General features: G+C 39.3%; 1 protein-coding gene and 1 long non-coding RNA gene across 2 annotated transcripts in view; one reads left to right on the top strand and one right to left on the bottom strand.

Annotated features, from left to right (window-relative positions):
* The first annotated feature begins 1013 nt into the window (after nucleotides 1-1013).
* Nucleotides 1014-8957, top strand: LOC137661402 (uncharacterized). Its single transcript, XR_011047860.1, has 4 exons — nucleotides 1014-1197; nucleotides 5755-5864; nucleotides 6428-6535; nucleotides 8794-8957. It is a non-coding gene; the product is annotated as an uncharacterized lncRNA (long non-coding RNA).
* Nucleotides 8958-10629: 1672 nt separating this feature from the next.
* Nucleotides 10630-15366, bottom strand: part of CDYL (chromodomain Y like) — a 109186-nt gene continuing 104449 nt past the window's right edge. Inside the window, exons 6-7 of the mRNA XM_068396937.1 lie at nucleotides 13260-13403; nucleotides 10630-11217 (exon numbers count right to left, since the gene is read on the bottom strand). Coding sequence (XP_068253038.1) covers nucleotides 11059-11217; nucleotides 13260-13403 — 303 coding nt within the window. The 3' untranslated portion in view covers nucleotides 10630-11058. The remainder of the gene's footprint in view (nucleotides 11218-13259; nucleotides 13404-15366) is intronic.

Here is a 15366-nt window from a genome sequence, read left to right on the forward strand (position 1 = left end):
AGCGAGTCTCGAGCCAGCGTGCTGTGCATTGTGTTAGGAGGCATCAAGCTGAATTTGTGGGAAAGACGGATAACAGCAAAAGAGAATAAAGGGTTTGAATGAAGGCGGCCAAAAGATTGCTGTGCTCCAGTCATTTTTGTACTTTGGTATGAATCGGATGTAGCTCCATGGGACTTCAAAGAGGAATACTGACATAATGTTAGGAGAGAAATGGGGTTTCTTTTTATTAGAAAAGATGCAGATTAGATAGAATTGTGATTTATATGATTTCGAGTATGTGGGGAGCTGGCATCAAGGGCTGAGAAACTAGAAAATTAAAAAGGCACAAAGAGAAATGAACTGGATCCCAAGGGACTGCTTATTCTGCCGTGATGCAAAATGATAATTAAGAAAGATAAACTTACTAATATTAGGTAGTAAATATAATTTGGGGCAGATTGTAGCCAGCAATGCTCATGGCCTACTTAATGTATGTGTGAACAGGAGATTAGGAGCCTAAACGCCTGAGGATCTTTAACGCTGTATAGTAGCAGCTCTGAGTAGGCCAAGCTAGAAGGGTGCCAGGCTTCCTCCAGCGCCCTTGTGTTCCTTTTACAGGTATTGCTGACCTCTTCAGCTGGTGGATGGTTTTACATGTCCTTGTCAAAAGCTGTTCTGAGCATCAGTAAAGTTCTGCTTCAAGGTTGCTGTTGGATAAAGGCAGCACAGCAGAGAGGGGTGAAGGGTGTTAAATATGTGGCTGGATACAGTACTGATCCAAAAGACAGGGAAAGATACAGTGGACAGCCTTTCAGGGGCTCCTGTTTCATGTGGCTCCTGCCCCTTTCCTCAGTAAACCTGAGGGACACCCTTTTTTTTATAATTTTGTATTTCCACACAATTTGATCTGGGGATGCATAGTTCCTGCTAAAGAAAGAAAACTGCTATTCAGATTAACTCTTTCCAGGCAGAAAAAGCCTGTGCAGATCAAATAACAATGCAAAATCATTGCACTGTTTCATCTTCTGTTTAAAAAAAAAAAAAAAAATTTTTTTTTTTACAACAGAGGACATCAAGGAGGATGTCTGATATCTACCTCCAGAGTTCCTAGAATTGCTTGTGAAAGTTTCCGTGCCAGCAGGCCCTGTTGTGTAGTTTTATGAACACTTCTGATCTTCACAAGCGTTGAATTCTGAAATTCTGCTGGAACAATGTTAGGTGAGTGTGACGGGGGATAAAATTGAGTTTAAAGTTGTCTCGATACAAAGTTAATTGGGTGACTTGTTAGTAAAACATATTTTAAAAAAAAGAAGAAAAGTTACTGAAAAAATGTGGTTAAAACTCTTAAAATGTGCAAAACCTTGTAAACTTATTGGGTAAGTTGTCCATGCAGAATATAAATGTGAAGACCGCACGTTATGCATTGTGTGCGTACTATCAGCTGTGTATTTATTGTAAATATATTTTGTAAATATATTCCTTGTAAATTAAAATATATTGTAAATATATTTTAAATAAGGGATTTTTAAAATTTAGATCTAAGCAAAATTTATTTCCCATTTGCTTTTACTGACAGCTATGTGTCTAAACCTCATGGTTACTGTCAGAAATATCAAACTTCACCACTGTATTAAAGCATAGGTTTATTAATTTACACAAAAAAAAGTAGGGATGGGGAAGATCTGTAGCTAAGATTTTTGAAAAGTTGGAGGTCATTTTACTTTGCTCCAGGGCTGCACAAACTGTAATATGCTTGTCAGTTAAACTGGTTTGGGGTTGTTTACCCATTCTGGGCACCTAGCCAGCCTAACTTACAAAACTGCAGTTATCATGATTGTTAGGAATAGTTCCACTTCTTCCCTCGGATTTCTTCTGCCTTGCTTCTTTTCTTCTTCGAGGAAGTCTTAAATTTTCCTGTCAGTTCTGAGGAGACCCTAATTTTCCCCTTAGGGGTTCCCACAGAGACGCAGAGTCGCAGAGGCTCTCTGGCTCTCTGACAAATGTTATCCTTCCAGAGGCAGCAACAAGCAAGAGTGTTGCTCCTCGGGATCAAATCCCTGCTGGCCCCAATCAGCAAAGCCAGATCTTGCTGCTAGGAGACCCACAGTGTTCAGGGTTTTTTAATTTTATGGTTTAACACAGAATTTCTAAATATACGTCTAGTTTGAAGGCTGAGAGGCTTTGGCATTTGCATCGTTCCTCGTTTATGGCCACACTATTTCTGCGGCAGTTGCCAGCGGTTGGTCTGTGAATGCTTTTGAAGTATTTTGGTGACCCTCCACAAAACACGAATCGAAAAAAAAGAACTGGCACCATGTGCTGGCCACCCAGCAGCTTTTGGGCTGCAAGTACCATGAGGTACCTGTGGTTTGAAGGCCCTTGGGTAACACAGTGTTTACTGCGCTGTTGCCGCTGGCCTCACAGTCTCCAGGAAGAATAAGCCATTGCTTCTGTCAGACTCCTAGATAACTCCTTTCCAACTCTTCCCAGTCTGCCCCTTTGGCTAGTCATAGACGTGGATGGCTTTACTTATCAGGGAGAGCATGCTGGAAGGTGCAGTTTCATGTTGCTGGTGTGAGCTGGGATCACAGCTCCCTTCATGAGAAAGCCTGTGAGGTGGTGATAGTGTGTTGATCTAGTGGGGAAACTGCGCAAGTCTGTAATCTTAGTAATGTTGAACTCTGCAGTTTTATCATCAGTGATTTGCAGGGTGAAGTGCAGCAGCGCTCCAGGCACGGCGCATGGGCGCCTTTGCGCAGCTCTTCGAACAGGGCTCCTGGTGCGCACGATAGGAAAAACAGACGTAAAAGATCCTTAATCTCAGCTGTCATCCTTGCAGAGGAGCTGTGCCTCTCTTTTGTGCTTTTCATGTAGATTCTGGGTGGGATGCTCTGATTCTCCTTTGTCTGTGCAAGTGGTTTCAGTTTGTGATGAGGCAGTGGTCTGAGAGAGAAAAAACAGCGCTTATCTCGCTTGTACCTTGTACTGCTGGGCTGCTCTGTCTTCAGTGATAACACATTTCTGGGAACATGCCATGGGTCCTTGCTGTTAGTGCTGGAGCTCTTCTCAGGTTACAGTTGCTCTTCATCAGTATGAACCTAGAGGAGCACTAGGAACGTCAGAGATGGGGAAATAACGATGGCATGTCAGGTTATTGTGGATTGCTGGCCAGAAATTTTCCATCAGGGAATTTTCTGAGTTCAAACCACCCTCTTGGGGTACAAAACTCTGCTGACAATTTCTGAAGTCTCTGAATGTAAAGTCAAGGTCTCTGTGCATGTCCATTTCTAGACACTGGCAAAATCACATTTATTTTCAGCCAACCAAGCCCTCTCAGGAACTTTTGGACAATTTTTATATGGCTTATTTGTTTCATTATTTTATATATGTTAGTGTCACAGACTGCTGTATTACTTGCTTATTTGGTTTTGAAAGTTCAGTAGTCAAAACCAATTTACCAGAGGGGGAATTGAAAAAGAGAGATCTTAAGTGACATGGTGAGAATCAGTGATAACCAGTTCAGTGGCAAAATGGCAGCTTTAATGCCACCATGTCAAGAACTGTCCAGAGAGAGATGTGCCACATCTCTTCTTCAAGTTTTGTTCCCAAAGCATTAACTTACTGCATGAGCATTGGGTGGACCTATCCTGCTGTTAGGAAGTGTAGTGAGGGAATGGAATAGCATTTTAATATAGGCTAACCAGAGATTTCCAGAAACTCATCACATATTTCCAGGTTTTGAGGTATCTCATTAATAGCATTCTTGTGCACTCACCACTTTTTTTTCATTGAAAACTGTTTTCAACCAATTATGTTTAAACTGTTTAATGTCTGTGAAAAATCTATTTGCTGAGCCACAATGTCTAAGTCTGTCGCAGAATGAATGTGACAAACTACTGTCACCCTCATCTGAATGGTTGGTAGTGATGCTGGGGGTATCCATTGTAGGGGAACCCAAACTGGAGACCTTGGGGCTGCATCTTTTTAAGGATTAAGTGCAGTAGCCTATCTTCTTGTGCCAGGACCTTTCAGAAGCATCGGGGCTCTGAATTATTTTTTAAGTGTTTGTTCTACTTCAGAGCTGGGTTATGTAGGGTCTTCAGGTTTCCTGCTTTACATCATTAGGACTAACAATCTGCAAAGATCTTCTGTTGAAGGAATTAGAAATAATTCTCCTGCCCCACAGACTGATATCAATAACTTCAGATGCTTATGATTCTAGGGGAAAATAAATCTGTTTTCATGAGCTGAAATAGATTGTCCAAAAGATTGTGGAGTTGTTGCCCCTGGTTCCTCCATCCGGCTGGCTGTTGTGGTTTATTTTGCTTCAAGAAAACTGATGTCAAGACCTGACTTTTTTCTTTCCCTTCCCTTGGATGCACGGACTTGTTTCATTTCTATCCAGAATACCATTTTCTGTCAGCATGAATGAACATGTAATTCCTTCAGAAACATTAAAAAATGAAAGTGTGACTTCAGTTATTCATAGACACGATGTAACGCTGGCTTCACAAATACTTCTGTGGATGTTACTGCCCAGCTCTTGAGATTACAAAGTTAAGTTTGCAGATTGCTATTTTTGACATGAGAGGAGGGGCATGGTGGAGAGAAGAAAGGGAAGAAATAGGGGGATGTGTCTGTCTTTTGACATTTGAACATGGAGAGAAATCTATGGTTTTTTGTAATTTTTACTTTGCATCATGTAGTGCAAGCATGATTTCTGTAGAAGGGTATGTCTCGGTTATTCCTGGCTTAGCAGGTGGTTTTAGGTTTGTTTTGTTTTGATAATACTGTTTGATTAAAGATCCCAGTCCAACTTGACAAGCTCAGTGAATTCCAAAAACATCGTATTTGTAAGGAGCAGCATCTGCATTTCACAGAAGTTGCTACTGGCAGCAGCAAGTTTACCCAGCGCATGACTGGGGTGACTTTGAGGGTGGCCTCAGTGAGTGCCTTTTCCTACCGAGAGAGATGGTACAGTGAATTTAGTGAAAATTAATTAATAAGGGCGAGGCAGGGAAGACAAGCAGGGCTTTGAAGATTATGTTCTAGGTTTTGTCTAATAATCAGAACATTTTACTGGAGATGGAAGTAAGGGGCTATAATGAATGAGTCTTGGAAAGCAGTATCTAGGAAATACTGGTTTATTACACCATTCTGTGTTGAATTCTCAGCCTGCAGAGTTACATAGTTACTCTATAGTGTGTGTTCAGTAAGTTATATCCAGAGGACACAGTAAAGAAAGATGTGTTACATTGGACCTAAAGGCTCACACTATATGCTGTCTTCTTGAGTAGCCAATGTGGTTACATTTCAGTATGACCACCAGTGGCTGGATTACTGTTCAGCTTGCTTGATTGAGGCAGATCTTGGAAAAAAATGCAAAATTTCAAGGAGCTGCTGAGGCCAGAGCAATGTTTCAGGTACTGTAAAAGGCATGTATTTGTTTTGGATAAGTATTGCAATTCTGTTTATCCTCAAAGAAACAAATAAATTCTTTTCTTTGAACAAATAACTTTTTCTTTATGCTTTTTAACAGACAGGGTAAAGGATGATCCCTGTCTTATCTGAAACATGTGATCTGATCTGTACTTATCTCTGTTCTGGGTGATCTGGTATCACCCAGCACGAGATGTTGGGTTCTCAAAGACTGAATCATGTAGTGTTGCAGAGCCTGATGAGCCAGCAGCTCTAGCCATAGAGGTTGTGTGGTGGATGATGACTGGATAGTTGGAAAATGAATGCAAGTGTGTGTTTTTTTTTTTTTTCCCACAGAATGGTAGAGATTGGAAGGGACCTTTGGAGGTGATCTGGTCCCACCAACACCTGCTCAAGCAGGACCACCTAGAGCTGGTTGCCCAGGGCCACGTTCAGAAGTTTTTTGAGTATGTATCTCCAAGGATAGAGACTCTACAGCCTCCTTGGGCAACCTGTGCCAGTGCTCGGTCACCCTGACAGCAAGAAAATGTTTTGTCATGTTTGGAGGGAACCTACTGTGTTTCTGTTTGTGCCCACTGCCTCTGGTTCTGTCACTGGGTCCCACTGAAAAGAGTCTGGCTTCATCCTCTTTGCACCCTCCCTCCAGGTATTATGTACATTGATGAGATCTCCCTGAGCCTACTCTTCTCTGTGTTGTCCCTCCAGGAGATAGCAGGGTGGTTGAAGTCCCTCACGAAGACCAGGGCCTGCAAATGTGAGGCTCGTAATCTGCATGAGTTTAGGCATAGGTACTGATAATGTGCTCCACACTGCTGTATGAAACAGGTATATGTCCACTTGGTGTTCTTTTCAACGGTATCTCTTCCAGCATTGAGGGTGATAAGAATGAGGACTTAAAGGAACGGCAGTTATTCTCTCTTATTTCCTCCTACAGCTCCTTTGACTTCTTACCTGCTGTTTCTTGGTGGTTTCTAATTCCCCTCATTTGTTGTATTTTTTCCTTGCGCAGAAGGGATGAGGAGGACCAAAAGAACTCCATCACCATCTTCTTATTTTGTATTGCACTTCAAAAGCTTTGCACATCAGACCATGCTTCATCCTGGGTGTACCTCACGAGGTAATCATATTTGCTTTTTGTTTGTTAGCAAGTCTGGTGCATGACTTAAGCTGCCATCCATGTCCCTCACAAATAAGTGGAAAAAAAAAATGCAGACACCTGTGAGTGAAGTATTTTCTAGAGAAATCTGAGGGGCTGTACAGAACAGGACCATGGTGATCTTGTGCTATACAGGGGCTCTCCTCCTGATACTGCTTCCCTTGGGAAGGAAAATTCACCTGTGTGCCATCTTCAGTACATCTGAGCTCCCATGCTGCGTAACTTAAGGTTGCCAACTCAGCCTTGTGCTACAGCCTGGTAAGACAGCCTGTGTGTTGACAGCTGCTGGCAGTTCCTTAGGATGGAAAATCATATGGCAAACTGTGATTGAGTTGAGGTATCTATCTCCTCCCTCCTACTCTCTTCAGAAGCGTACTTGTCATGTCCCACATGAATGTGAAGTGCCTCAACTTCCTCCAACAAACCTAGGTAGAGTATAGGCTCCATTTATTGAATGTCCATGCTCCTGTCCACTTGGCCAGAAATGCTCTGTTTGCTGCCTCATTTCCTAGATGTTCGCAGTCCTATTTTAACCACTGTTTGGGTGAAGTATGAAATTTATCAGTGTAAAGTTAAGAGGTTCATAGCTCAGCATTATGTTTTTCTGTTCAAGTATGCCTGACTTTAAGAATATCCCCAACTACCTTTTGTTGTAGGTTAGCTTACCCAGAGCTAAAACCTTGCTCTGCTTTCTGTTTTTGCTCAAACACAGAAGAAGAAGGTGTGGTTAAGTGTACACAGGTGGCTTTCAAACAGTTCCAAGTACATTCAACCTGTGGTTCTCTGGTACTGTTTCCTGCCCGGGAGAGAAGTTCTCTTATTTACTTCCAAAAATAAACTTGAATGTGATGGAAGTTGTGTGGGGAAAGTGTACTCTATGGCCTCACCGCAGTCCAGTTGCCAATGCTTGTCTGTTTGCTGTTTGCTAGCACCTGAGACATTGCCTGTTTCAGGAAGAGAACTAGAATGTCATAGAGAGAGTCTTACACTGCATTATCAAGGCTCCTGTGCTACTTCTAAGTTTCAGCACCAACCTTGACAGTTGCCTTGCAGCATGACTATGCTCTGTAAGGAATTAAGCAGATTGTGTAGTATGGTGATGCAATCAAGATAGCAGATAGTCTTGACAGGAGACTTGAAGGTCAGGACTGAGAAAGGCTAAAGCTAGCTGAATTTTATATTCCAATACCATTATTCCTAATTAATTCTACTATCCACTGACCAGACTTCTGCCACCCAAACGCATGTTGTGATTTGCCTTCATGCCTGTAGGAGGAAAAAAACTTCCTCGTTTAAAAAGGAAAAAGCCATCTGGGAGTTCTCTCAGGCACCATTCAGAAAGATACTGTTTCTGTATTCTTACATTGCACCCAGGTCCAACAATTCATGATGCTCCAAAATTCTCCAGGTAGAAGTTGTTCACACATCAGTACCAGAATCAACGTAGAAAAGCCATTTTGAAGTACCACTGCTTTTGGGAGGCTGCGACTCCAAACCAGGTGCCTTAGAAGTAGTGCTGGCTCCAACAGCCTCCCCATGCTTCAACTTGGGCCCCTTTGTGGCTACAGTTGGGTTCAATCATCAGAGGTGAAATCTGATGCTTGAGGTTAGTTTATCGATGCAGTACTGTAAATTTATGTAGGACAACACAAGCATCAGCAATGAACCAGACTAGACAAAGACCTGTGTCTTCTGTGAAGAAAAGCCTTGAAAACACTCATTTTAAAATGTCTTCAGTCAGTTTTTATGATCTCTCAGGCCTTCTTGCTTGCTATTAGAAGGCTATAATTTTTCTGTCTTTGTTCTGTTAGGGTTTTGCAAAGGCTAAACTAGACTTAACTGTAACTTTTCACACACATCAAAGGATATTTACTGACCTATACTGAAAAGAACGGGACAGTATTTTCCTAAAGAAACAGTATCCCTCTAGTCCAGTATATAGACAAAATGTTTACATAAATTATGCTCTCATTCATAAATAGTTAATAGTGTAAATTTAGTTACTGCTTTTAATATAAAGGTAGGCCAATTGAACAGTGACACTGACAGTGCATATGAATTGGTCTGAACTAAGGACAGGAATTTACATCTTAATATGCAAACTGTAGGCAGCATAACAGCCTGACTGATAGTAACACAAAAAATGAAGCAAGTAGAATTATTTTTCCAGTTGAATTGCCTGCACCTTCAACTGATTTAATTCTTCTAAATATCTCTAGATCCAGTCCTCTGTTACGGTGAAGTTCTTTCGTGTTTCAGGAAAGGATAACTAATCCTCCAGCTGAAACAGATGCAATCTCTACCCAAATGCTTCTCACAGATGCCAGAAAAGGGATCTTCATAGAAATTTGAGTTGAACTCCAAAAAGTTTAACATTACAGAACTATAGGTAAGGTATCTTTCCTTCTCCCCTTTCAATAAAATCAAATTCAGCTAAGGCATTCTCACTTTGCCAGAGCATGGTAGGGAAAATGACCTGTTTTTAAGAGACTGCAAAGAAACATTTACTGAATGTTCTTTTAGAACTGTAATGAAATAACAAGAGTAGAATGACTTTCTATATGTCTTCTTCCCCATCCACCTCCTCCAAAAGAAAACTTCTACATAGTTTACAGCAACAAATTAATTTTTAACTTTTCATTTGAAGGCTTCTTAAGAGCTTAAATAAGTTTAACAAACTAAAACATAAATATTGAAGTCTTTAATTGGCAAGATTTGTTTCAGCAATTCTTACTTTAAAATCAGAACTGAAGTGTCTTTGAAAAAGACAACTCTATGAGACAACCACATTTAAAATGTGTTAAGAAATATTAGTTTTATTTAACCAGTTTTCACAGCTGAATATTTATTCTATAAAAACTTTACAGATTGTACAGTTTATATATAGTTCAAACTACTAGAACAAAAAAGTAGGTCCCACAGATGCAAAAATACTGTACCAATCCAAGGTAAAGGCAGATTTACACACTGTACAGCTCTCCACTGGGAAGGGGAGGTGGGTCAGTTCCAAGTAAAAACTTCAAAACTGTACAAAAATAAGGTCTGATTTCTTTTTCATTCTTCATAATACATTCAATAAGATTGCAAGCACAGATACCCAAGTAATAATAGATATCTGCAGTCAGGAATCAATAACCACTCCTGAAAGGAATGCAAAATAGGTCTATTTACACAGGGCACTCTTTTACACCATACTGTATATAGTGTATATTTAAAATAATAAAAAAGCATAGACAAAGAACATTAAACATCTAATATAAGGTAGTTTTTTTTTTTAAAGGAGTTTTTTTTTTTACTTAATAGTGTGCCAAAAGAATTTTAACTTATTAAATAATATATTCTAAGTGAACCTAAAATTTATGAACATAAAATGCTTTTTGGTGTAATACATCAATTAAACCAGCAAATAGGAAGAAAAGAACCAAAACCAAAACCCAAACTGTATATAAGTAGTATTCTCACCCAGCAACAGAAGCACTTATGTAGTTATTAAAAAAAAAACAAACCAACAAAACAAAAAAACACCCAAACCCAGAGAGACTATTTAAAAACCCACTAAAACTAACTTATAACTTAGGATATTCATACATAAGATATTCAGTGATTCACTAATACTGCAAAACAAGCTTCTTCTGTGTTTTTTTTTCTTCCCCCTTCCATTTCCCTCCCACTTCCCCTCATTCCCCTTCCCCAAGAGACAGTGGTTTCTTCATGCTATCTGGGTAAGAATTAAACATATTCCTGCCCCCTTCCTCCCACCCCTCTATACCTCCCCCCAAAAAAGGACAGTGTTTTCTTAGCATTAATCCTGAGCACACTCTCTTTTTGGGGATATATGTGATTTAATTTTAATAGGGTTTAATTCCCAAATATTTTAGAATGTTCCATTAATTGAGGTATTTCAGCCTTCTTCTGAGACAATGCCTGGTATCTTAGCTGACTCGTTGGGCAGTGAAAGTAAGGGCTGGCTAATACCCGTTTCAATTCTGTATTCTAATGAAAAAGAAAAGCATTATTCCAGACATCCCTGCCACACAGAAAATAATGCAACACCATTCACTTTTTAATCCATTCTCTATTTGATACAGTACTAGCCAAAGATAGATAACAAAAACTAGAGCCTTTAAAGAGATGTTTGGTAGTGCACTCTAATGGTTTTTTTAGCTTGTGTGTGTGTGTGTGTCTACATACACACTCTCACACACATATTACATTTTAAATATATATATAAAAAGATATATATGCACACACATACACTTGTGTGTATACATATATCTATATGTAACAATCAGGGAGAAAGGAGTTTTGTTCAAATTTAAGTGATACAGTACTTTTAAACCCCTTGACAATAAAAGGGGAGGGGGGGGTATCCACTCCTGTTCCCAAGCTGAGCAAGGGGTAAGTTTATATGGGTTTTTTAACTGGGCATATTTTGTTTGCCCTGATGTCCAAGAAATACAATTCCAGTGTCAATGGGCATCTCATCAGAACTCATCAATTTTCTTCTGCAGATATTTTAACATTGAGTCCATCCCTTGTGCTGAGCCCCAGATTTTCTTCAAAACTTCACACTCCTTTTCATTTGCTTGTTCCAAGTCCACCTTCATGATATTACGTACTAAAGCTTTGGATTCTTCAAGTACCTAGGCCAAAAAAAGGGAATTGGGTTAGTATTACACGAGAACTGAGCAACACCTGCACTTATAGGTTTATATGGACAAATCCTGAAGTTGATGATGAACTTAAGCTAATCAATTCATGGGCATACTATGACCCTAAGAAACATTTCCTTTAGCATCTTTCTCATAGTGTCACACAGGATTTCCTTTACCCTATACCAGCAAAAATGTGGAAATAATGAAAATCATAAAATCCTAACTGTGAATATATATATATGTTTTTATACTGGTAACAAGAGAACTCCAACTCCATTTTGGTGAAGGCTAATCATAACACTATTATCCAGAACTGATCTAATAACCAAGCAGACCTTGAATCTCTCAAGCATTTAAAATAGTCTGAAAAAATCTCATTTGCTCTTCCATTTAGAAAACTATGAATCTGTTTCAAAATCCAAAGTTTCTAATGCACAGAACAGTTAATTTGTACTGCATCTCTTCTTGTAAGAAAGCATCAACTAGTGGTAGTTTTAGCTGTCTTTTGTAACTGCCAGTAGTGCACACAACCATGAATGCATCAGGCCTTACTCATAAAAGTTTAAGTTCAGCATAATGTCAAAGACTGCAGTAATTTCCTTGGTAATTTAAATTACAACTCAAGACGTTAAGTTACAACTCAAGATAACTCAAGATTTCTGTGTTTCTGTGCAGTTCTTAGGGCAACTATTTACACTGTTGATTAGAATAAGTTGGATTTATGCAACTACATTAAAACCAAAATACAAAACCAAAATAAAGAGTCCAATGCTGGTTTAATGTTCTTTATCATATGCCATAGTACATTGTGGTTAAGAAGAGTCAGATACAGACTTAAAAAAAATCCTCAAAAACCCAGAAACAAAATGATACATAAGAATGTGTTAAAAGACATTGCTATACTAAAATGCAGTCCTTGTTTCATGAAAATAGGTCACTAGCGGTGTTCCCCAGGGCTCAAGTTCTGGGGCCGGTGCTGTTCAATATCTTTATAGATGATCTAGACGTAGGGATTGAGTGCACCCTCAGCAGATTTGCAGATGACACCAAGCTGGGTGGGAGGGTCGATCTGCTGGAGGGTAGGAAGGCCCTACAGAGGGTTCTGGACAGGTTAGATAGATGGGCTGAGACCAACGGCATGAGGTTCAACAAGAACAAGTGCCGGGTCTTACACTTCGGCCACAACAACCCCATGCAGCTCTACAGGCTGGGGGAGGAGTGGTTAGAAAGCAGCCCAGCGGAAAGAGACCTGGGGGTGCTGATCGACAGCTGGCTAAACATGAGCCAGCAGTGTGCCCAGGTGGCCAAGAAGGCCAATGGCATCCTGGCCTCTATTAGGAATAGTGTAGCCAGCCGGTCTAGGGAAGTGATCGTCCCTCTGTACTCGGCACTGGTGAGGCCGCATCTTGAATCCTGTGTCCAGTTCTGGGTCCCTCACTTCAAGAAAGATGTTGAGGTGTTGGAGCGAGTCCAGAGGAGGGCGACCAAGCTGGTGAAGGGTCTGGAGGGTCTGACCTACGAGGAATGGCTGAGGGAGCTGGGGTTGTTTAGCCTGGAGAAGAGGAGGCTCCGAGGTGACCTTATTGCAGTCTACAACTACCTGAAGGGAGGTTGTAGTGAAGTGGGAGTCGGCCTCTTCTCCCAGGCAACTAGTGATAAGACAAGAGGACATACATAGCCTCAAGCTTCACCAGGGGAGGTTCAGGTTGGACATTAGGAAGAATTTCTTCTCAGAAAGGGTCATTAGACATTGGAATGGGCTGCTTAAGGAGGTGGTGGAGTCACCATCTCTGGATGTGTTTAAAAAAAGACTGGACATGGCACTCAGTGCCATGGTCTAGTTGACAGGGTGGTGTCAGGGCAATGGTTGGACTCGATGATCCCAGAGGTCTCTTCCAACCTGATTGATTCTGTGGAAATGGGTCTTCTTTTTTTTAAAAAGGACATAATGATGTAGTCTAATAATACTTAGATTAATTCTTATTAATCTAAGAATACATTTTTATGATAAGAAAATAAAGGAAACTTACAACTGAATTACATGTGACAAGTTCCTTAATTCGAACCATTACTTCTTGTGTGAATGTTCCCGGCCAAAATACTTGAGAGACGAGTCCTTTGGCACAAGCTTCCTGCGCAGTTAACTTCCTTCCACTGAACAACATTTCATTGGCCTGAAGGGATAAAAAGTTACTTCTGGTATGAAATGTAATGAGACAAAAAACTCATTAAAGGAAAAATGTTCAAAACAAATAAGGAAAATGCCTGCACTATTTGAAGTCGTTTTATTATAGCTCTTCCAACTTTTAATTAAAAAAGAAAAAGACTTGCCTACAGCTAGCTGGTCGGTGTTGTTGACTATACTACGTCCATAGTTATAAAAATACGGAGGTCTATGATTAAGGGTTAAACGTGAAAATGTCTTTTGCCATTTCCCGTTCATGAACGATCCTTAGCTCTAGCTTTCTTGCAGTATTGCTGACTTGATTAACTGTATATGCGGTAATAGGTTATAATGCCTGGCAGATCTGTAAAACAGCAACGAATACATCAGCTTGCCCTTTATAGTAATGTTAGTTGGAGCAATGAAATATTTGCTAAAAATCTACATTATCTGTAAATTATAAAGATAACCCAGTTTTGGTAATAGACCTTCTGGGAACTGCCAGTCTTGGTAGAAAAGAACAGTTAAATATTTTACAACTAAATTGTTTTTTAGTACTGAAAAGGTTTGAAACCTAAATATATGGTTTATTTTCAGCACTTCTCAAAAGTCTTCAGCAGTATTTCATTTATGATGCAACATTTAAAATAGCTGAATCATCTTAGAATTTGACCTCCAAAACCCACTGAAGTGAGCAGGATATATTCCAATTTCTGATCAAATTCATAGACAAGAAACATTCCCATTTTATTCAGGAGTTCAATATTGAACTGATAAATCCTTTCAAAAGCTGATTTAGCAGTCTTATTAAAACAAACCTCAGGATTTAAAAGATCTTGTACACAGTTTAAAGGTACAGAACAGAGTAGTACGTTCTATGCAGTAAGGTGATCTCTAGTTCTCTAAATCTTTTTGATTTGCAATTATCATTTATCAGCTTCCCCATTAAAGCTTCATCCTACAACCATTTATGCTTACGCTTTAATTCTACCTTTAGTGAAGTTTGTTATATAGTTAAACTTTTTGTTTGCAGTGACATTTGCATAGAAACAGCCAGTGAAGATTAAAAAGTCAGAGTAATTGTCAACCTCAAAAAAAAAAAAAAAAAAATCAGTTTTACTGTTTCTTAATGACTAATTTACATTGAAACTATGACAAAGCCATCACCGGACTCTTGAAATATGGGAAATAGGCTGTTATAAAACACCCAAACCTGACAGATTTTTCTGAGGACAAAATTCTGAGTTATATTATGTTTTCTCATACTGGAAATTTTGGTAATTATTACAGCAACTTTCCATTAAGGATCTCAAGTTACCTAATTACTGTAGGTAATGTTCCCAGTATTGCCATTTTACACATGAATAAATTTGAAAACTGAGAGGTCTATTACTTGCCCCTTTGTAATGAAAGTCTGGGTTCTGCTGACACTGTGGTTGCTGACTCCCAGTCCATTAGGCATGTGAAAAAAAAAGAGATGTTCCTAGGATCTTTTACATAAAATTTATCATCAGCACATCTCTTATAAGTTAATATGGAAAGTTGTGATACACATATATTAGTTTAAAAAAAACAAACCTCAAACTAAAGGTACAAATTATATACCCCTATAGTTCTACCTTCTGTGAAAGCAGAATCAAAATATACAAGGTTCATTAACTATCACAACTCTACCCTCTAATTTTCCAGATTATATGTGAATACTAACCTGAAACACTAGCCAAGAACCAGTGGTATACACAAGTTTGTCTAAAAACAGGAATCCTTTTCCTAAGGAGATATGGAAAAAAAATTCTTCCAAAATAGTTTTAAAAAATACTTAACATTTATATTACAGATCAAAACGTGAAGTCAATCTAACTGGGAGTTAGGAAAGTCAGAAATTTAAGTCAGCTGGTCAGGTCTACATATTCTTCACATGTGTCTTTGGTAACAAGGATAAAAATGAATACTAGAAAACCTTAACAAATTTC

The sequence above is a fragment of the Nyctibius grandis genome, chromosome 3 (genome assembly GCF_013368605.1).
Source record: "Nyctibius grandis isolate bNycGra1 chromosome 3, bNycGra1.pri, whole genome shotgun sequence".
In the NCBI taxonomy this organism is placed as follows: domain Eukaryota; kingdom Metazoa; phylum Chordata; class Aves; order Nyctibiiformes; family Nyctibiidae; genus Nyctibius; species Nyctibius grandis.